This window comes from Vanessa cardui, chromosome 22, assembly GCF_905220365.1.
Source record: "Vanessa cardui chromosome 22, ilVanCard2.1, whole genome shotgun sequence".
In the NCBI taxonomy this organism is placed as follows: Eukaryota; Metazoa; Arthropoda; class Insecta; order Lepidoptera; family Nymphalidae; genus Vanessa; species Vanessa cardui.
In genome coordinates, this window is record NC_061144.1 from 10,673,018 (window position 1) to 10,694,823 (window position 21,806).

General features: G+C 32.6%; 2 protein-coding genes across 2 annotated transcripts; one reads left to right on the top strand and one right to left on the bottom strand.

The window, feature by feature from the left end:
- Positions 1-1,803: 1,803 nt before the first annotated feature.
- On the bottom strand, positions 1,804-18,460 carry LOC124539260 (V-type proton ATPase subunit C). The gene is made up of 13 exons (XM_047116580.1): positions 18,324-18,460; positions 17,774-17,910; positions 16,218-16,319; positions 15,599-15,650; positions 9,960-10,057; positions 8,645-8,733; positions 8,341-8,439; positions 7,577-7,700; positions 6,450-6,581; positions 5,526-5,623; positions 3,823-3,961; positions 2,494-2,615; positions 1,804-2,305 (listed from the first exon to the last, which is right to left on the bottom strand). Exons 2-12 carry the CDS (start codon positions 17,900-17,902, stop codon positions 2,523-2,525), a joined length of 1,155 nt encoding a protein of 384 aa, XP_046972536.1. The 5' UTR covers positions 17,903-17,910; positions 18,324-18,460; the 3' UTR covers positions 1,804-2,305; positions 2,494-2,522.
- Positions 18,461-18,933: 473 nt separating this feature from the next.
- Positions 18,934-21,480, top strand: LOC124539285 (probable 39S ribosomal protein L24, mitochondrial). Its single transcript, XM_047116621.1, has 6 exons — positions 18,934-19,118; positions 19,192-19,367; positions 19,525-19,642; positions 20,011-20,151; positions 20,908-21,039; positions 21,302-21,480. The coding sequence occupies exons 1-6, from the start codon at positions 19,023-19,025 to the stop codon at positions 21,398-21,400; spliced, it is 762 nt and encodes a 253-aa protein (XP_046972577.1). The 5' UTR covers positions 18,934-19,022; the 3' UTR covers positions 21,401-21,480.
- The last annotated feature ends 326 nt before the right edge of the window (positions 21,481-21,806 follow it).

A 21,806-nucleotide genomic window follows, 5' to 3' on the forward strand; every position in this document is an offset into this window, starting at 1 on the left:
AGACTACCTACGCCATCAAACTTTCATTAAAGGACGAGTTTTTATTTTTCGTTTAATCTATATATGAATAATAAAGAATTTATGAACATATAACGTTAACTTTAATAGTTGAAATAGCATGAAACAAATAATCCGACCAATTAAAGATAAGTGGAATTATTTTGAAAATAGAATAGAGTACTTGGAATGTAATTAAACTATTTCAAACAAAAATTGATTAAAATCTACACAGTCTACCTTTTTATTTATGAATATGTTTAGCAACTGCAGCTTATTGATGTCATAAAAATGACAACGTCAAAATGTGAGAATACGATAAAAATAAAAAGTAGGTATCCGGCATAGCGAGACATTATTCGTGCATACCATTGACATTATTAAAACTACTACTTCATTAAGTCGGTTTAAGTTTATATTTTAAATCTGTTGTATTTGTTTAGTTAACTGTCAGTTGTCATTTGTCAATTGTGTTTATTAAAATAGTAGTAACTAGTAGAAAGTAGAAATACATTAACAATGCCTGCTCCAGAAGAAATCGTTGAAAATAAACCAGAGCAAATACAGGAACAACCTCCGCGAGAAATAAGTCAGACCGATCATTTAAATAAGAAATTATTAACGTCGCTTTTGAATAGGATGAATGAAGGTGGTAATTCTACGTTGGACAAAATGTTAGAACCTGATAATAATGAAGAAGACAGTGACGAGTGGAAAGATTAATTATTACAGATATTTAACGATTGAACGATATTGTGTACTATAATATTATAATAAAGTATTTGTAACAATAATGACGTGATAGTTTTTGTTGTTTAATTATCTAATGTCAAATATTAAAGTTTGACTCATACTTATAATAATTTATAGTTTTAGTTACTATTAATAAAGGTTCATTATTATAAAGATTACTATAATTACTAAAAACAAGAGAAGAGAATAAACAAGTTTGTTATCATATTTAGAGATCTGCCATTGCTCATTAGTTGTCCCAAGTTATCCAATATTTTCAAAATATACCTATTTCAAAGTATTCACTCTTTAGCACCTCATATTTTGTACAACTAGCTAATCTTAGAGATTAGTCATTGTGGCACATTATTTATATCCTCAGTTTATTTATTCATAGAACAAGCACACAGATATATCTTTTTTGGTTTTCCTTGTTTTGTAGACATTAGCATTCAGACAGATAAACATTGCAGTTTCACTTAACCCTAGCTAACATTTAGCTGCATGAGCAGAAAAACCAAATGACAACATAACTGTTTGGCAATTATTTGAATATGGCTAGTAAGTTTTATCATTTGGTATGTCACATACTCATAATATATGTTCTAGCTCTTTATCTGTGTTGAGTGATTTTATCTTTATATCTGAGGATATAAATATCTTAGCTTTCACATAGCTAAGATGATCATACCCTTTAAATTATATTTCTTTTCAAGTAATATATAGGGTACAATTATACCTTAAGCTATCAACTAATCTGTTTGGTGTTGGTGTCATGCAGAGTGGCTTCTCACTGAATGTATCACTCACCTGATCCTCAGTGCTACTACTACTCATTCAGCTCTAGGATATGATGTTTATCTCATACTGGTCCATACAATTAGTGAAAGAGTTTTTATTAATATTCAGGTTTTTAATCTAACTTTTTAAGCAATTGTTTCCCTATAAGATATAATTAGAATAAAATTTAAAAACCTAAAAAAGAAGAAATGATAAAAGAAAACAAAATATCAATAGTCAATTTTTAATTGAAACTAAATAAATAAAACATTTTGGTTGAATAAAACAAGCAGGAACAGTAACTTGAATAATATTTTATTATGTACTACACAAGTTATAATGAGGAATGTTCTTATTTACATAGCATTTTCATAAACTCCAATATAATTTATTGAACAATTTATTTTATACAGTGTCGCAAAAAGATAAGGCTACTCTATAACAACGCAACTTTAATACTGAAAATAAAATTGTTGCGTTTACGAAAATATTTTCTCATCCGTCTCACGGAATACGTGGCAAAGCTCTTATTTTTTTCTTCTATAATGGCATCATAAATAGTTATATTTATTTTTAATTAAATACATAAATAGTACAGCATCAACATGCATTTAATATAATAACACACAAAAATTCATTAATTATCTGTACAGAGAAAAATAAAAGTGTAGAAATATTTATCGTCTTGATTTATATAGAACCAAAGAGGTTTGTTAAAATTTTAAAGAATAATTGTAACTATTGCTTGCTAGCACTTATTCGGACAAACATACAGCAGCTCGCCTGGTAACATTACCTGAAAAAAAAAAACAATACTGACAGATTAGATAATAATCAATATAAAAACAATAATTATTTTTCATCATGGATTAAAAAAGGCCACACAGCCTTATTTTGTATAACTAACTGATAGACATCAGGGATGGTTTTAAGTAGATAATGTTACAAGTAATATTATATTAGAATAACATATTAATAATTTACCTATAAATAATTGTAATGCTGACGGTACTTTAGGCTTTCTCCACCATGTCGATGTTGATCTTGTAGAACACGTACGGGAAGTATTCGGACTGACCGAACCCGAGACCCGCTAATTCCGCAGTCTGTTACAGAAATATATAATTTAAGTCTTAACGTCGTACACATAAAACACATTTTAATTTAACAGAGTATTATGTCAATGGATTAAATAATTATTTTGTAAGCTTTATACAATAATTGGCATCAACTCAAAATCACTACATGTACGCGTGTAATGTAATACCTGGCCAATCTAATTTTGTAACCAAATTATAGATTTAAATTTCAAAATGAATGAGCATTATGAAACATTGTGATTTATAGCAAATGTGTACATATTTTGTTGAGTCTTTATGTATGTATGTGTGAGCTAGTGTGTATTTGTGTTAAGTTGGGTGCGGGCGTATGCGTGTGCGTGTCAGTGTGTATTTCTGTCTAGGTGTGGGTGCGAGTGTATACACGTCTGTATGAGAGCGTGTATTTGAGTCTAAGTGTTGGGTACTTGTGTATATGTGTACGTCATAGCATGTATTTGTGTTTAAGTGTGGGTACGTGTGTATATGTGTACATGGCAGCATGTATTTCTATCTAGGTGTGGGTGCGAGTGTATACATGTCTGTGTGGAAGCGTGTATTTGTGTCTAAGTGTGGGTATGCGTATACGTGTGCGCTCGAGCGTGTTTTTGTGTCAAAGTGTTGGGTATGTGTGTATATGTGTACGTGATAGCATGTATTTGTGTTTAAGTGTGGGTGCGTGTATACATGTGTATATGACAGCATGTATTTCTGTCTAGGTGTGGGTGTATACATGTCTGTGTAGAAGCGTGTATTTGTGTCTAACTGTGTGGAAGCGTGTATTTGTGTCTAAGTGTAGGTATGTGAATACGTGTTCGCGCGAGCGTGTATGTGTTTAAGCGCGAGTGGGAGTGTATACGTGTGCGTGTGAGCGTGTGTATGTTTAAGCGCGGGTGGGAATGTATATGTGTGCGTGCGAGCGTGTATTCGTGTCTTAGTGCGGGTGCGCGTGTATACGTGTGCATGCGAGCGTGTACTCGTGTCTAAGTTTAGGTTCGTGTGTATACGTGTGCGTGCGAGTGTGTATATGTCTAAGTGCGGGTGCGCGTGTATACGTGTGCGTTCGAGCGTGTATTCGCGTCTGAGTGCGAGTGCGCGTGTATACGTGTGCGTGCGAGCGTGTATTTGTGCCTAAGTGCGGGTGCGCGTGTATAGGTGTGCGTGCGAGCGTGTATCGGTGTCTGTGTGCGTGTGCGCGTGTGAGTCGTGCACTCACGTCCTGCGCGTTCTGTCCGTGCGTCTGCGCGGAGTGGTCGAGGTGCGCGTAGAGCTGCTGCAGCACGTCGCGCAGCTTCTTCATACTCTTGCGCGCCGGGACCATGACCACGGCCTGGAAGTTCACTGGCAGACCGTATCTGGAAACACACCAATAATATAACACAATGCAGTACGCCATTTGATTACATTTTCATATCATATTGATTTTCATGGAAATTTTTGTTTAAAAGACAGATATCATGAACTATACCTAAAATTTATAGTTATATAATATATGTAGCTGAGATGGCCCAGTGGTTAGTACTAGGGTTGCTGAGGATTCCTCTTCCGCTTCCTCATAATGCGAAAGTTCCTCAATATTTTGAGTTCCTCAACCGATACCGCATCCTCATAAATAAAAATTAAAAATCCTCTTCCGCTATCGCTTCCTCAAAATTTAAGAGCAATTTATGAGGAATCTGGAGCTGTAGTAGACACATCCTGCCCTACAGCCACCGCTTCCCCGTTTACCAATAGAAGAGAGGTGCGTGATACTAAAGCTACTATTAAATAACGACATTAAAGAAAAACTAATTAATATGCATGAACACAGTCTTTTATGGTGAAAAAGTGATCCGAAATATTTGGGAGCTTTAAGGAGCTGTACGGCAATATTTATTTTCTCCTCTATCAAGTATGCCCAGGGAACGACGTTTTAGCAGTACTGGATATGATGAGCTAAGAAGCCGGTTGCCAGGAGAAACAGCGTCCAAATTATTTTTTATAAAACATAACCTCGCTATAATTAATTTTGTTTATTTATTAGTATTCAATTCCTTTATTTTAATTAATAAAATATTTGACTTAAGTAATTAATAAAGATATAAAGACTTCATTCTTATTATATACTATATATCATTTGAATTCCTAAAATAAATTGTACTCATCTACTCATCTTTTTTATGTGCTTGTGTTGTGTATGTTATTGAACTCATTCATAACTGCTGGACCGATTTTGATGATTCTTTACTGTGTGTTTTGAGAATAGTTTATTTTTTTTAGTGTATGTATGTTATGTACAGACAGAATAACGGCTTTTCGGTTTGGTCTGCTAGTTAATAAATTCCTATCTTCCTAATCCGCTTTCTCTGCCGCTTCCTCATCCGCATCCTCTTTCTCGAAAAATATCCTCATCCTCATCCGCATCCTCTAAATTTGCGTTCGACAAATCCTCTTCCTCCTCCTCTTCCTCATAATCACTTCCTCAACAACCCTAGTTAGTACGCGTGCATCTTAACCGATGATTGCGGGTTCAAACCCAGGCAAGCACCACTATATATATGTGCTTAATTGTGTTTATAATTCATCTCGTGCTCGGCGGTGAAGGAAAACGTCGTGAGGAAACCTGCATGTGTCTAATTTCATCGAAATTCTGTCACATGTGCATTCCACCAACCCGCATTGGAACAGCGTGGTGGAATATGTTCCAATCTCTCTCCTTAATGGAAGAGGAGGCCTTATCTCAGCAGTGGGAAATTTACAGGCTGTTACTTTTTACTTTACTTTTATATGTAGTCTATATAACTATAGTCTTGTTCTTTGTTGTGTATTCTCAATAATTCTTCAATAACACTAAATAAGGACACGATTTGTGTGAAATATTTCAGGAAATAATCAAGAAAATATCTATAGCAATTTAACAGTGTAATAAACCGGTCTTACCTTAGAACTGATTCGACGAATACTCTTAAAGCCTTAACGTGTATCCAGGCGCAGAAACATTCAGAGAAGTTCACTTTTAACCATCGCACCAAGGGACCCTGGAATTAGATATAATACAATTTAATTTAAAAAAAAACAAAGAACAGTTTAAAGTGGCCTACAATTGGGCTAGGCGTCTGCTTTTCTTTTGGGAAACGGTTTGAACTTGCTCCACATTGCTCCAAGAATTTTATCTTTTTTGTCTGCAACATGCAGGTTTCCCCTTAAGATGTTATCTTTCACCTCTGAGCTTAAAATGAATTGCTAAATAACGATATTAAAAATAAGAGGGGCGCTTGTAAGTGTGTAGACTATTTTTTGTGAGAATAGATCATTTTAGAACGGTATATTGAACTTCTAAACTCTTTAGTGGAGCAGAGTTCTCGTTGGGTGGGCAGTAAGAGGCCGTTATAAATAAATAAATATGAGACAACATCACATACATTACTCCGATCCCAATGTAAGTATCCAAAGCACTTGTGTTATGGAAATCAGAAGTTACGACGGTACCACAAACACCCAGACCCAAGACGACATAGAAAACTAATGGTAATCTACATCGACCCGGGACCTCAGAGTGGCGTACCCATGAAAATCGGTGTACACACCACTCGACCATCGAGCTTGTCAAAGTCGTCGTCGTTATAGTGCTGTGCGTGTGTGTGTGTGAGTGTGTGTGTGTGTGTGTGTGTCTGTGTGTGTCTGTGTGTGTCTGTGTTTGTGTGTGTCTGTGTGTGTGTGTGTGTGTGTGTGTGTCTGTGTCTGTGTGTCTGTGTGTGTGTGTGTGTGTGTGTGTGTCTGTGTGTGTGTCTGTGTGTGTCTGTGTCTCTGTGTGTGTCTCTGTGTGTGTCTGTGTGTGTGTGTGGGGGGGGGGGGGGTACTCACGAACTGCTTCTTCTTGTCGGTGACGAGCTTGGTGATCTCGTTCTTGCCGGCGGCGAGGTCGGCCTCGTTGTACGAGAACTCGCGCACGATGAACTTGCGCTCGCGCGCGTGCAGCTTGAACTCGTCCACAACCTGCCCACACACTCGCGATCAAGCTTTGCCCTATATCCAAATCCTGCACGAACTATCCTCGAGAAAATACCCAACATTTTGCATTTACAACGGTGGGCTTTGAAAAGCGGATCAGTGTCCTCTAGTAAGGTTATATAACTGCAGTATCAACAACAGCCTGTAAATTCCCACTGCTGGGCTAAAGGCCTCCTCTCCCTTTGAGGAGAAGGTTTGGAACATATTCCACCACGCTGTTCCAATGCGGGTTGGTGGAATACACATGTGGCAGAATTTCTATGAAATTTGTCACATGCAGGTTTCCTCGCGATGTTTTCCTTCATCGCTGAGCACGAGATTAATTTTAAAGACAAATTAAGCACATGAAACAGCGGTGCTTGCCTGGGTTTTAACCCGCAATCATCGGTTAAGATGCACGCGTTCTAACCACTGGGCCATCTTGACTATCTACAACTGCAGTATCACATTTACATAACCCTTCCTGCTTCGACAATCAAATCAAAATATTATTTATTCAAGAAGGCGTTTACAGGCACTTTCGAATCGTCATTGAAGAAGAATATTAAGTGCAGCTATATTGTCTAAGGAATCTTATGGAGAGCACGTAAAATATTCTTTTGGGGTATGTACTTGATCATATAGGCACCAATGATGCGCAATATGTCATAGAGTAATCCAATCAAGGTTTAGGTTACTTATATTTAGGTGACATTTTTTGTTGGCAAAATGGATAACTTTGTCGGCAAAAATTTGTCATATCATCATCGCTAATTGGATTGAATTTGCCGTTCCTCAAATTTGACGCCTTACTTAGTCCACTGACAAATCCTATGCTTTCTCTAAGTCAAGGTCCTGACCTCAAAAGCCACTGGATATTGTCGACATTTCTAACGTCTCACTACGTCTGCTGATAAATCCACCGCTATGCTCTATCTAATTAACAAACAATGCCCTAAACCTCAAAAGTCATTGGATATTGTCGACAAGTCTAACGTTACCTTCTTGAAGAGGGTTACGGTGAAGAGTCCGTAGTCGTTGTCCTGGTGGATGAGCTGAGTGGAGCGGGGCACGATCATGTTCGTGATCTTCTCGTAATTTGCGTTCCAATCGTTGAACATAGACCTAATAAGAACGCTCTAGATATAAAAATGTCTTTAAGAATTATGTCATGTACAATGTTTTTTTTGCAATGATTTGACGTACAGTAAGATATCAAAAATGTATCATGTGTGTTATTTCTTACGTCAAAGATATACTCTATCAGGAAGGAGAGGATAGCTAGATGCCATTTGTTGATTATACAGTTTTGGGATGTATTAAAAATGAGTTAGATGGACAGTATTAAATTGGATCTTCATGACATGAATATATATTTGAAACTTAATTTTTATTAATGGAGATTATCAAATTGACCATCAATTTTAAAAGTGGAAGTTGAAATGAACTTATTAAACGAATTTATTTATTTATCTTATACCATAGGGTCGGACTTTAACAGTAAAAAGCTTAGGCCGATTTCTAAATTAGAATTTACAAATTCAATAATATCAATAAAAATAATCTAAAGATTATTTGAGCATTATTCTGTAATCCTAAGTTTCAGACTTAACCAGTCCCATTGGATTTTTTATCTGTATGATTTCTTACGTCATAAATAAACTTTATTTCTATGTACATCTTTATTTATGTATATCTAAAAGTTAAAAAGTATAGCAAGAAATTATGTGCTGTTTGTTTAAATATGTGTATCTGCAAAACTTACTTTGGTACAATGACGAGCAGCGTCGTTAGGTATTCGCTGTCCAAAATAAAATGCTCCTTCTTGACCAAATCGGCCAAGTTACGAGTCAAGAGACTTCCGCTGAAACAAAAACAATGCCATCAATATCAAGCAACATCTCATTTAAAATTTTATGGCTTAAATTTGAATTAAGCCATTTAACAGCAAAACTGTAATGAGTGCACAGATTTCTGCGTGTGACAAGAATAACAGTAAAATGGTTTTTTTTTTTAAGTTTGCAATATTTAAAGAATGACAAATAACATGGTTCAGTGATCATACTTACGTCTGTTTCTTCTCTAAGTTCTGTAGATTACCCTTGAGAGCATTGTAAGCAGATGACTTCACTTTCAGATCCGCATCGATCTGACCCACCTGAGAGGGAAATAATACTGTTAGGGAATTGTTACTAAAAGTAAGTCAAGTAACAGCCTGTACATTTCCCACTGCTGAGGTAAGGCCTCCTCTTCCATTAAGGAGAGAGTTTGGAACATATTCCACCACGCTGTTCCGATGCGGGTTGGTGGAATGCACATGTGGCAGAATTTCGATGAAATTAGACACATGCAGGTTTTGTCACGATGTTTTCCTTTACCGCCGAGCACGAGATGAATTATAGACACAAATTTAACACATATATATAGTGGTTGCCTGGGTTTGAACCCGCAACCATCGGTTAAGATGCACGCGTTCTAACAACTGGGCCATCTCAGCTCTCAATGGCTAATATTAAACAACTATCTCTGATGGCTCAGTTAATAGAACAGTAAATATTTAAGTCATCAGCTTTAAATTTATAAGGTCTGTGTCTACAACATCTGAACAGCTGTATCGATAAGGGAGGCGACGAGGCGAGCTTATTTAACCTTTCAATTAACAGCCCAGCCTTTTAATAGTGTGGTTGTTAAATCAGCAACCTCACAAGCATAAATGCTCAAGTCACACTTTAAAACTTTTAATAAAAAAAATGTAGGTTTAATGTAACCTAAACAATATAAATATATTTATTTTCAGTCATTATATATTTCTTAGTATTTTTGTGTTCCGGTTTAGAAGAGAGAGTGAGCCAGTATAACTACAGACACAAAAGAAAAAGATCTCAATTTCCAATGGATAGAATTGGGAGGTGGTGACAACGTCGCCCGGTCACTCGAATCGATTAATAAAAAAGACGATTCTATGAACTTAAGATGTATTGACTGACTCAAGTCGCTCGAACGACGCCGTCTAATAAAACGACTAGGAAAGACTAATTAACTTGTTCGATGCAAAAAATGATGACTTTTTTTGCACTATCCACTTGATCGCTTCTTTCATTCATTCATTTAGGTTTAATTATGGCAGCAGCGGATATCATGATTAATATAAGATATATTTATAACATATAAAACGTAACTCATTATTATTATGTATTCACTTAAAATTTACTTCCTTGATGTTTAAAACGTCATACTTTCGATAGACATAGATTATTCAAGTTCTTGACCAATGATAAAGCTTCAATTCGATGTCAAATGTTATTCATTTGGTCTCTTGTGGTTACAAAGGTCGTAAGTATCTTTGTATAGGATAAACAAATTTATGCTTTATGGTTACTGTACCTGTTTACTGATGATGTCGGCGATGTTGCGGAGGCTCTGCTTTATGGGATACTTTGCCATGTCCCATTGGAATCGAGTCAAATAGGTGGGCAGGTCGCCTGTGGAGTCATACCAACATATTATTAATATTTTTTATTATATAATTATCATTGTGCAGACCGAGATATTATTTTATTATTGTATCGGTATTGAGGACTATGCCGGTCACCATGTGTAGGTGACGTTTGTTTGTAGTCTTGTCACAGATTAAAAATATCTTTTTAACTTTTTTTTATTTAGTTTATATGTGACAAGGACAACAAAGTAAAAATCATAGTTATTTTATTGCAAATCATAGACAGTTAAATAAAATACATATTATCTTTTACTATAAACGATATTGTTTTTAAGTCTATGAAATGTCATAAAAATTGTTCGTAACAATATGTTGTGAAAATATTTTAAATACAGAACGCAAGTAAAACATTTTCACCAACTTTTTAATTCATCCATAAATTTCATTTTTTTTTTTGCTGCAAGTATAAGTGCTGAAACAAAAATTGACAAAAATAAAAAAGCCAACATATACATCATACATTTAAATATAACCTAAACTAATCCTATGCGCACACGCATGCAAGTTACACATCAGACATTATATTACGACATATTCAACTATCATTACACTACAGGTACACCATCCGTCAAAACTGATTATGATTTTACATAATCTGTGATTCGGAACTGTGTTCTTAAATTTAAAAAACTCTTGTTGCCAATTTGTCCAATTGAATATAATTAAATAAAAAAAGAAACACTTCATCGTGAGTACGATCACTCATATACATATCTGCTACACGCGTATTATTTCGATATTAATTATTCTTCATTATCTGTACCTGTATGGTGATTAAGGTTCCGATCGCACTATCAATAAAAAAAAATACACGTATATTAGAAAATAATTTGACAGATGATGTTTATATTATATAAGCATGCATATAATATATTAATATACCATTCACATATACATATAAAATTTTTATAAGTAAATTAAATCAATAGTCTAACGTACGCTAAGCTCATAACGACATACATCAATATTAATTTATTAATAATAATTATATATAAAACACTTTAAAAATTATCGCAACATTTGGGGGCGATAAACGGAGAAAAAAAAATTATATATTTTTTTTCGTCAGACATCTTGTTTTTTCTTTAAGTAACATAAATGGTATAGTATAATAGCACATTGTTATTACTGATAGCAACGTGAACATATAATATTGTTGTTCAAAAATGTGAGTTAGATTCGTGTAATTATGAGAAATGCAAACGCTCATGAGAGAACGAAATGTAATGAATAATCATCGAAAACAAACTCGTATTTTATCGAGGTCACCGGGTAGTATGGCAAAGTGGTATAAGACATATTTTAGTTTTAATCGTGTTATAAAAAAAAAACGCAACAAAGTATACAGTACAAACATTGCAACTGAAATTTAAAACGGAAACAGCCAAAATAATTGTAATGTAGTTGACAACGTAAGATTTAGAACACATAGTGAACAAGTAAATAATCTCAGAAGGCATTCATTTTATTACCTTCATATTTATACAAGAGTTTATAAATACAAAAAACAATCGTCGTGCATACGTTAATAACATCATTAAGTGATATAGTAAATACATCGCGTCCACACACATTTTCAGGCGCAATATATTCGTAATATATTGCGCCAATGTTCCAAATCAAATGTTTTTTATTGATTCCACAAGTTCACAGTGGCTGGTGGATATTTTGTTAGATATACTTTAAAATATAAATTCTTAGTATGTTTTAATTTTGTTATATTTAATTTAAAACTTATTCACTTTACGTGACTTTTAGCCTGAGATATAGTTACGATTGTATTTATTTTTGTATTTATAAACGTTTCAATTTTATAGCCGTCAAAAGCAACATTCACAAAGTGATATGTGTCAGACATTTGTTTATAAGATCACCTAAGTGTTTGCGTCACAGCGTCACCCTAAACTTTTGACATTATCCTTGCGATCATTTAATCTATAATAAATGAATGTACTCCCGGAATATACAAATGTATGAGAAAATGAAATTCAGGATGGCGCTTTCAATATAATAAAACGTCCAGCGCCACCTGTAGGAATGTAAAAAATTTAGCAAAATGTTTGTCTATTAAAATTATTATACACGCAACCACTGCCTCCACGATTACTGTATTACAAAAAATACATTTCGATATATTAAGTTTACTAGACAGGTAGCGCTAGCGCTAATTATCAGAACCTTTTTACAACTAGCCAGAATACGACCTACCGATTTTCTAATAAGCATTTTGAACAGTATTTGAGACTCAATGTTTTGTGTACCAATTGTATTTTAGCGTTAGTGTTAACTTCAAGCTCGATTAAAGCAAAGCCTCAAATCCCGGTCAAATAGGACAAGGGATTACGGGTTAGGGGAGGACTTTCGATCCTGAACCTTGCGTCAGGATGTGATGCGGGCGGTCTTCTTCCTCGTCATCATCCCATCGCGGCGAACTGCGGCCACTGGAAGGTTGCGAGGGGTGAGACGCCTCGCAATCGGAGTGTTCTCGGTGTTCGCAAGGCCAACAGCCGTGGTGTTCCGAGTAAGCGGAGTCGCAGACCGGAGACGTCGGCGTGGGGGGAGGCTCGCCCCCGCCGGGGTCCGCGTAAGAGTCGATGCCTGGATTCGGCAGAGTTGGTGTTGGCATACAGGCTGATCGAGCAGCCTCCTTTATTTTTGACTTAGTGATATTAAAAATCTGGCCGACTTTGTATTGATCGTGCCGTTTCGAACTTCGATTTTGCGAGTTCTCTACCAACTCTGCAAAATATTACGTTCGTATTTAAACTTACACGTCACGAAATTCCGTTTTAATAGCGGCCATAAAGTTATTTCAAACGCTCATCCTTGCGCGTAAGTGTCGTATTTAGAATCGTAATTCACGAAATGATCCATCAAAATGTTAAATATTTACGCTTCCCTATAGTTAACGCCTCTCGCTTTTATTAACTTAGGATTAAACAAAAAAAATATACAGGATATTAGTAAAGGAAAGGAGCGAAGAAATATAAAATAAAAGAAAATAAAAATAAACTAAATCTTAATTACAAAAAAGAAAATATAAAAATAAGAAGCGAAAAGCATGGACAATATGTAAGCTTCATATGACTAAGCTACGAATGTATGTGAGGCAGTGATTGCGATGATCTATCGTAAGAAAGTAAACGACCTTAATTTATTGAATACTTGCAAGAGTTTATTTAATATTCAATAAACAATTGCAAATTATTATTACTTAAGACCTGTTACTATATTTGAAAAAAAAAAGAAACAACAAACCATACTTTTTATTTACGGATGGTATAGAATTGTCTAATCGACATTTTTATATTGAAATACTATTAATTTTTTTACATTATTCGTAGCCTTCTGATTCATAAGTTGTTTATGAGTAAAGCCTTGTAGCCAATTCTATTATATTTATTTTTATATAGTAACCGGACATAAGTTTACCAAATTAAAACAATATGGAAACCATGACAGGCGTTGCAACTTTCAATATTTCCACATTGTTGTACACGCTGATTATGAAATTCCAGAAACCTGTACATAGCTTACAAAACTATTTATAACGGTAAACATATGGGTGTTTTGTTCGACGAGCTTAAATTAATATTGACGCATATCGTGTGTGATCTCTATAACATAGTAACATATAACTAACACATTAAACATTTCTTTACAGCAACGTTCATACATTCGGTAACTAAATTACGCAATTCAATGTCAGATAAAAGATTACTTTGATCTGTTATCTATTACTGGATATAATCTGTAATACAAGTTTTTTTTTCATATTCAAATTGATGCCTTTTCGCTGTCCTTGATATAATATTTATCAAATTAATATCAATATAAACAAAAAAAATACCTTTTTTTATTTTACGACATTGCCCCATTATAACTGCTAGAGTATTCAATTATTGTTTAGCTTAAAATGAGACAAATCATTACGCGTTTATACTAAAATAAAAAGCTTAAGCAATATAATAATTTATATATAATTTTAATAAAACATGTCTGGCTGAATAGCATGTTTTATAATATAAAATAAATAATATATATTTATCGGAACTTATCTTCAAAGCTCTATTACGTAAAAGCTATTACATAATACACTCCAATACATACAATACAAATAATTACTCACTTCCGCAAACTTTTTTCCATTTTTCAGACACTGAAATGCAATTCCAAAAACTAACATTCACAAATTCTAAGTGTATTATCATATCATCTAAAATAAACGTGATAAGAACAGCCCGTGAAATGCATAAAAAAGCTATGAAAAATAAAAAAAATATATAAAATATATATTACATATAAGTAATATCTTTAGAAATATCATTTATGTACAGTACAATTTCGAAAAACTACTTAGAAACAATTTAATAAAATGCTCCGCATACAAAGTGCTATTAAATTGCATTATGATATTTAATTATAATAAATACAAAATTACCTTTCGTGATATGCCTAAAATGAATTGATGTATAATGTGTGCAGACGTAACATACACTATCATCGAACAAATAGATGAGAATTACATACCACACGATATTGAAAATAATTTCAGGTTCAAAATAGTTCGAAATAAACGAACACTGTCCACTAAACATTCTTAGCTTAAGATTTTAATAAATCAACGAATCTTTATGATTTTTTCTTCATTCAGTTATTGATACTAAAAATCTTTTACAAATTAATTCCAGTCAAAACACACCGTTTTATCTTATTTGCTATATTTTGGATTCGCTGATTTTTTTTACAATTATTTGATTACATATTACATAATTAGTGCTGATAATAAATTACGTGATCAAGTCGAATTGTAGAATGTTATGTGTTAATGTGTGATTAAATTAAAAGTATGTATGTATATACAAACTTAAAAAGATTTCATTTGATACAGTGCAATTCGTGTAATTGCAAATAAATGTACAGATATATATAAAACGGGAATTAATAAAAAATAATTTCGATAAATTCATAAATATCTTTCAAAGTAATTAATAAATTAAAATAAAACATGCAAAGTATATAAAAAAATAAAACTTATAAAATAAAAAAATAAAATGAAATAAAATGATAAGAAAAAAATTTAAAATAAAATAAAAACGACCACCGAAATCCAGCGTCATGCTAATATTTTTCGCACTACTCTGTGCTTTTAAGAATTATTCCTCTACCTTAAATCCATCATATCTCTATATTAATTTAGTTTTCATGCTGGCAACATCATTTCGTGTAATAAACCACTGCTTTATATATTTTTTTTCTAATCAAAATTCCCCAAACATGCTTCTGATTATATTCTGTATATAATTTGAAATAATCTCATGCATCTTAAAATTCTCAAAATAGTTTAACACTAAACTCTATTATATATTTTATTTAACTATTTCATCAAACATGACGTAAAATGGCACTAAACAAAATATTTTGAGAGCACGTGAATGAAAAATAAAAAATAAAAATTTAAATGATGAATATGTTTAGTGCCACAACTTTATAGTCTCAAACAAAAATTAAAAATCAGACTTACTGTTGTTTGCCATCAGATTTTCGTGCAGTTTGTCGCGCTGATCTTCAAGTACCTAGTAACAAAAAAAACGGTAACTTTTAAATAAGGTGAAATTTTTCAATGAAAATTTATTATTTACAGACTTCCCGGACACAAAATAATTTTAAGTAAGATCTATTTCTAATCAGTTGTTTATAAGTGTTTGAAATTTACAACTAACTACCTGTTTGTTACGATCGTAAATTCTGGAGCCGTCGAAAATTCAACCATAAATTATCAACTAATTACTTTAACAGCTTAAAAATTTATAATGATTTAAATAAATTTAGAGGGTAGTGTTTAAACCCGAGTGTTTCTGTAGTTTTAAATATTTATTTCAAAGATAAAATGAGACTTCATGGTTTATAGTTTAAATTAAATAATTATACAGTTCAGACATTATGTTTAGAATGATTAATAATTATACCCTACAGCAGACAGACTAACGTGTCTGTACAAGTAAACAGGTATCATGAGCATGCACACATAATACTACAATCATTTATTTAAGGGGTCTATCTCCTTCACACTATTACAATTTAAAAAGCAAGTAACAGCGCATTAAAACTTTATACTATTAAGTAAATCCTCAAAAACTTACCTCGCCGAGGTACTGAGCGACTTTCCTAGTGACACCCTCGACGAAAGTGTCGAGCTTGCCAAGATCATCTGACAATCCAACCAACTGATCCAGTGTACCGACCTGAAGGAAAATAAAAAAAGATTAATTGATTAAAATAACATTTTTAAGGTGAGTCAAAAGCGAATTTGCTTGATGATGCATTACTAAACTTGTTGAGTTGAGTCAGAAGTACAAATAGTTCTACATATTTAAAATTATTTTTTTAAATTTATTTCATGTATTTATGTATTTATCATGTATTTATTTATTTTATGTATGATTTAAGTTAACATAATAGGCGGATTTTAGTAGTGCATGTTATTTATGATGCTTGATAAAATTCTGAAATTCCATTTTCAGGATTGACCATTCTTACATAATAGACTAAAAAAAAAATCACTTTTGTAAATAATTTAAGTCGACATATTTAACATACATATGTTAAAATCAATTACAGCATACTCATTTGCATCATTATCATATTATATATCTCTGGATTTCTGCAAAAAATTATGAGTATTTTAGGAATAATGTTCCAAAAAAAAACATTATTATGTATTGTATTTCACAGTAATTTATTTTTCCCATATGACTGTCTGTGACAATTGAATTAGTGTAATCCAGTTGTGTATGAGTAAGTCTCAAATTTCAAGACAAATGACAATATTAACCAAAGATATTGAAAGTAGTTCAAATGGAAAGGCCAGTAAGTGTTCATGTTTGAATCTTTGACGTGCTTTCAGACATTTATGAAAACACAATGAAACTTATACATTGCTACAAAATTCTTCATATATCAAATATGAGTGAAAAAGAAACAAATTTCCTTTCAAAAGAGAAGAAGCACTAAGAAGTAGGGTATTATGTATTGTCATGTAGGTTAATGATCTTGCACTGTAATAGGTTGGCATATATATATGTCATTTTCATGAATTCTACAACTGCCAAATGCTTATTTGATGCCAAAAGATATTTTTTCTTAATCTTTAATCATGAGGAACTTCTGATACAGATCCATCGTCTATTAAGCGAATAATTTAAATTCTTATGTACTATAGTATGCTGAGGCAAAGACACAAAGATTAATTTAATACAATCAAGTTTAATAGGCATATTTAGCCATTAATTTAAGTACTTTCATAACATGTGATATGTGGTTTACCAATTGTAGGCACTTTAATTTTTTTTTTACATAAGTCCATAGTAAATGTCACTATCAAGATTGTTTAAATTAATTGATTGAATGTTTAAACAAGTAAGTTATGAAAAATGTTGCAATATTATAACTAAAGAAAAACATTTCAGATCTTACTACTTTTTATATGAAAATTGATCGATGTTGGAGAAATTAATAATCTTTTTGTTAAGTCATTTATCTGAAATATGAAATATATGACATGAAATATACTTTTCAAAAAAAGAAATATCTGATTCAACTATTTAAACAGAATAGTTATCCAATCAAATAAATGTCTAATGTTACCTGCTACACTTTTTGTTTTTTTTAACTGAATATGTTTAATAAAAATACTTACCTTTAGGTCAGGTATGGGGAATTTATAGTTGACACTAAGATTGCCTGATTTGGTGGCATTGTTCAAGGTGTCCCAGGTCTGCTGGCAGGTCTTGTCGCCAGGGGCACTTATCAGCCAATATTCACTCATCTTGATCACTAAAACATCATAATTTTATGATTAATAACCACTGGTATAGAACATTTTACAGAATTATGACTATTCGAAGTTTCTACCACGGCCTATACATATCTATTAACACAATAAAAGTAAGTCTTGTCCGAAAAATCGATTTTACGAGTCCTACATCCATGGATGCAAGACGCTGTGTGATATTTTTAACGCTAATTTCCCACTATAAGTACGATGCAGTGAATCAATATCGAGTCCAGGCCAACAGCGCCCGCTCGGCCGTCAGACATCCAGGCGCCCGTTCGTCTCACCCAAAAATACACCCCTTATTCACCCTAATGCACCCTTACCAACAATTTTGACAATTTACAATCGCGCGCAAAAGCGTCTTTCACATTAAAGGGGCTTGTAGATAGTCATAATAAGTCGTAATGCTTACCCGGTATTTAAAATTTAATGCTGTTTAACAATAAATATTCGAAACAGCAATTTTTTGGTGAAATCACAAGACGAAACGGGACTAGCCCTACAACACCGCCATGAAAATTCACGTGATGGTTGATGATGTGCTGCCATCTACAACAAATAATATTGAACACGGACAGCTGATTTACGTCAATTGTCTATGGTGTTTTGAAATGGTAACTTTTATACGAACATAGTACTAAATTTCTTGATATTATGCGTTCAGTTGATAGAAACTGAATCAAAATTAGGAAGCCTCATGATACTTATGCATTATTATTATTTTTTACAACATTGATTATGAATTTTGATAATTTTTAATGTAAGCTAATCATCACAAATGAAACTTAATCATTTTCTTTTATGTCAATATTTTTATGAAGGCCAGTTGCAATGCCTCTAGCAAATCTATTATATTTTAAATTATTGTAAATTGTGATTCTCAATATCTAAAAATGTAGTGAATAATTAATAATTATCATATGACCATTCTTTTTTAAATATTGAAAGTAAAATAAAATTAAATATTTGGTTTTCGTTGTATATGCTTCATGTCATAATCATCTGTAATTTTCTTTTTGTTTATCAGGTTGGCAACTTGATCGTATGTCATTTTTTATATAAATAATTATTTTGACGTTTTCTACGAACTTGAATTCAATAATAAATAAAAATGCGATTATACAACTTTTTATGTAAAAAAGTAGGCGATTTAACGGTTAAATACTCCAATTTGCCTGAATCTTATATTAAACGTAGTTATGAGCAGGTAGGTACTGATTTTATACCTTTTCTACATGATTATAAAACATAACCTACAATTTATATATTTTCTTTTAAAGGTATACTGGAAGAATCCAAAGGGTTATCCTCAATATCCAGCTGCACAAGTAGCTCGTAAAAAGTACCGTTTCACAACAAATAGGCCATGGACTATGCAATTTGCCAGGCAAAATGAACGCACTAAACTAAATAAAAAAGTTTTCTTGGAACCTGTCGGAGAATGGAGTTTTTTCAAGTAAGGAATAACGATTCAAATAAAAAAATGGGATATATGAATAATATTCTATTCTAGTATCATTAATGTTTTTATCGAAAAAATATTTTCTTTTACAAACTATAAACATTAATGATAATGACAGGTTTTAAAAACCTCAAAATATCTTCTATTACAGAGGTGATCGAGTTGAAATAATGGTTGGCAAGGACAAGGGAAAGCAAGGTATTGTAAGCCAGGTTATACAAGAAAGGAACTGGGTTATAGTGGAAGGGCTAAACACACATTTGAGAGTGGTAAGATTTTATATTAAAACATCATCATGTTAGTAAAGTCATATGTTATATCTTTTTTGAATAATATATAAAATTTTTGTCCATAATTATTATTCCAAATTCAAATTGTTGATAGATTATTAAAGTGTTGGCAGAATTGGTAAGAAAAGACCTTTTGAAAAAATGATCAGTATTTTTTTATTCAAAAATGTTGACACTGTTTTGTAACTGATTGAATTAACTACCAAAACTTATGTATTCTAGACTGTTCAGTTAATGGACTGTGTTATGCAAAATAGATCTATTTTATTTCATAACTCACAAATACATTAATTAGTGTAAATATCAAACGAATATATTTATAAATTGTTTAATTTTCCTTATTCTAGGTTGGCAAAGATAAGGAATTTCCAGGTATAACAATACAATCAGAAGCACCATTGTTGGTCACAACCGGTGTTAAGCTTGTGGATCCTGAGACTTTGAAGCCAACAGAGGTAGAATGGAGGTACACTGAAGAGGGGGAAAAGGTAACTGTTTTTGTAATCTTGGATAGCTCAGTGGACTACAATTAACACTAGATTATTTGACTGCACATAAGTTTAAATAAAATAGTAATTTATAGTATAAAACATTGTCACTTACCTGTGTCTGTCCATATGTAAACTTAAATCTTTAAAATTATGCAGGATTAGGATTTTTATGCAGTTTCATTTTTAATGGATAGAGTGATTCAAGAGGAAAAGGTTTTTGTATAAAATACATGTATTATCATTATAGTATATGTATCATCCTTTGTGCCCTTTAGTAGAATTTACATTAGCTACCTGTCACAACAACATTGTCCACATGGAATGAGAATTTTATTGAATTCCATATCGCAGCACCACCTACCGGTTCCAATTGAAAACATCAAAAACATAAATAATGCCATCAAATCACTCTTACAGATTGCAAAGCATGAGGAAAGAGTTTCATTCACTTCAATAATGTAGTAGTAGTCAATCAATCAATCAATCAATGAAAATAAACTTTATTCAAGTAAGCTTTTACAAGCACTTTTGAATCGTCATTTTACAATTAAGTGAAGCTACAGTAGTAGTACACTAGTAGTAACAGCCTGTAAATTTCCCACTGCTGGGCTAAGGCCTCTTCTTCCATTAAGGAGAGGGTTTGAAACATATTCCACCACCATCAATAATCATCAATAATGTGATATGTTTATATTTATTAGAAAAATTTTACTACAGTGTAATGTGTTGATTTTTATATTTTCATTTCCGTAGGTGCGTGTTTCCTTAAGCAGTAGTCGCATAATACCATTACCGAAGGCAGCTGAGGAAACTATTGACTATAAGAGCAAGGAACTCTATGTGGAAAACCCAGCAAAGGATACAGCGGCTGCAGATGTTACAAAGGTATGCTCTGCAAATATTCATTACTATGTATAAACACCATAGACAATTTTTATTTTTATTATATGGTTGGTAGCCCTTGCTTTGAACAGGTATGGTATCGTTTGATTCCATTTCACGCACAATTAAAAATAGAACTTAAAAAATTAATTAATATATTTTATTTAATAACAGTACATGGAGTCGTTATTTTCTAGTATTTATTTACGTAGTCGGTACAAATCCAGGTGATACCAATAAATTTATTAAGATTTTTTTTTTTCAGATTACATTTCAACCAAAACTATGTACCTTCGAAATGGATATAATGGAATCAATGGGTATAAAGGAAGACAGAGTGCCGGCCAAGTCGTATTGGTACTAGAGTCATAGACAATTAAAGATTATAGATAATTTATAGATTATATGTTAAGTAAGGTGTTAAATAAAGATTTCTCTTACTGATTTTTTTTTTTTATTTGATAGAATAATTAAACGTGAATAATCATAGTATTCTATTCAATATTAGTTTTTAAGTGAAGTTACCACCGGCGCCAAGATTCTGCCGAGAGGAACTGTCAACAAACTGACGTTTTAAACCGTTATATGCGGGTGTGACACGATATTGATAAATTATAGTAAGCGTAGTAGACCGTGTCTTGTATTATTTTTCGGACCTTATTTGTTCAATTTTATTCATAGTACAGTCCTTGTATACATAAGACTGTGGGCAGGCTCCAATTAATTACATAGTATGTATTTTCTTTGCAATATTTTTTTTTAAATATGTA

Bases quoted from the DNA above. Each gene is read 5' to 3' on its own strand.
- LOC124539260 (XM_047116580.1), bottom strand. From the start codon at position 17,902: ATGAGTGAATATTGGCTGATAAGTGCCCCTGGCGACAAGACCTGCCAG. The intron at 16,320-17,773 runs GTAAGTATTTTT...ATTTTCCTTCAG, and splicing joins TCCCCATACCTGACCTAAAG to GTCGGTACACTGGATCAGTT. The intron at 5,624-6,449 runs GTGAGTACCCCC...ATCTAATTCCAG, and splicing joins CCGACAAGAAGAAGCAGTTC to GGTCCCTTGGTGCGATGGTT.
- LOC124539285 (XM_047116621.1), top strand. From the start codon at position 19,023: ATGCGATTATACAACTTTTTATGTAAAAAAGTAGGCGATTTAACGGTT. The intron at 19,368-19,524 runs GTAAGGAATAAC...CTTCTATTACAG, and splicing joins GGAGAATGGAGTTTTTTCAA to AGGTGATCGAGTTGAAATAA. The intron at 20,152-20,907 runs GTAACTGTTTTT...TCATTTCCGTAG, and splicing joins ACACTGAAGAGGGGGAAAAG to GTGCGTGTTTCCTTAAGCAG.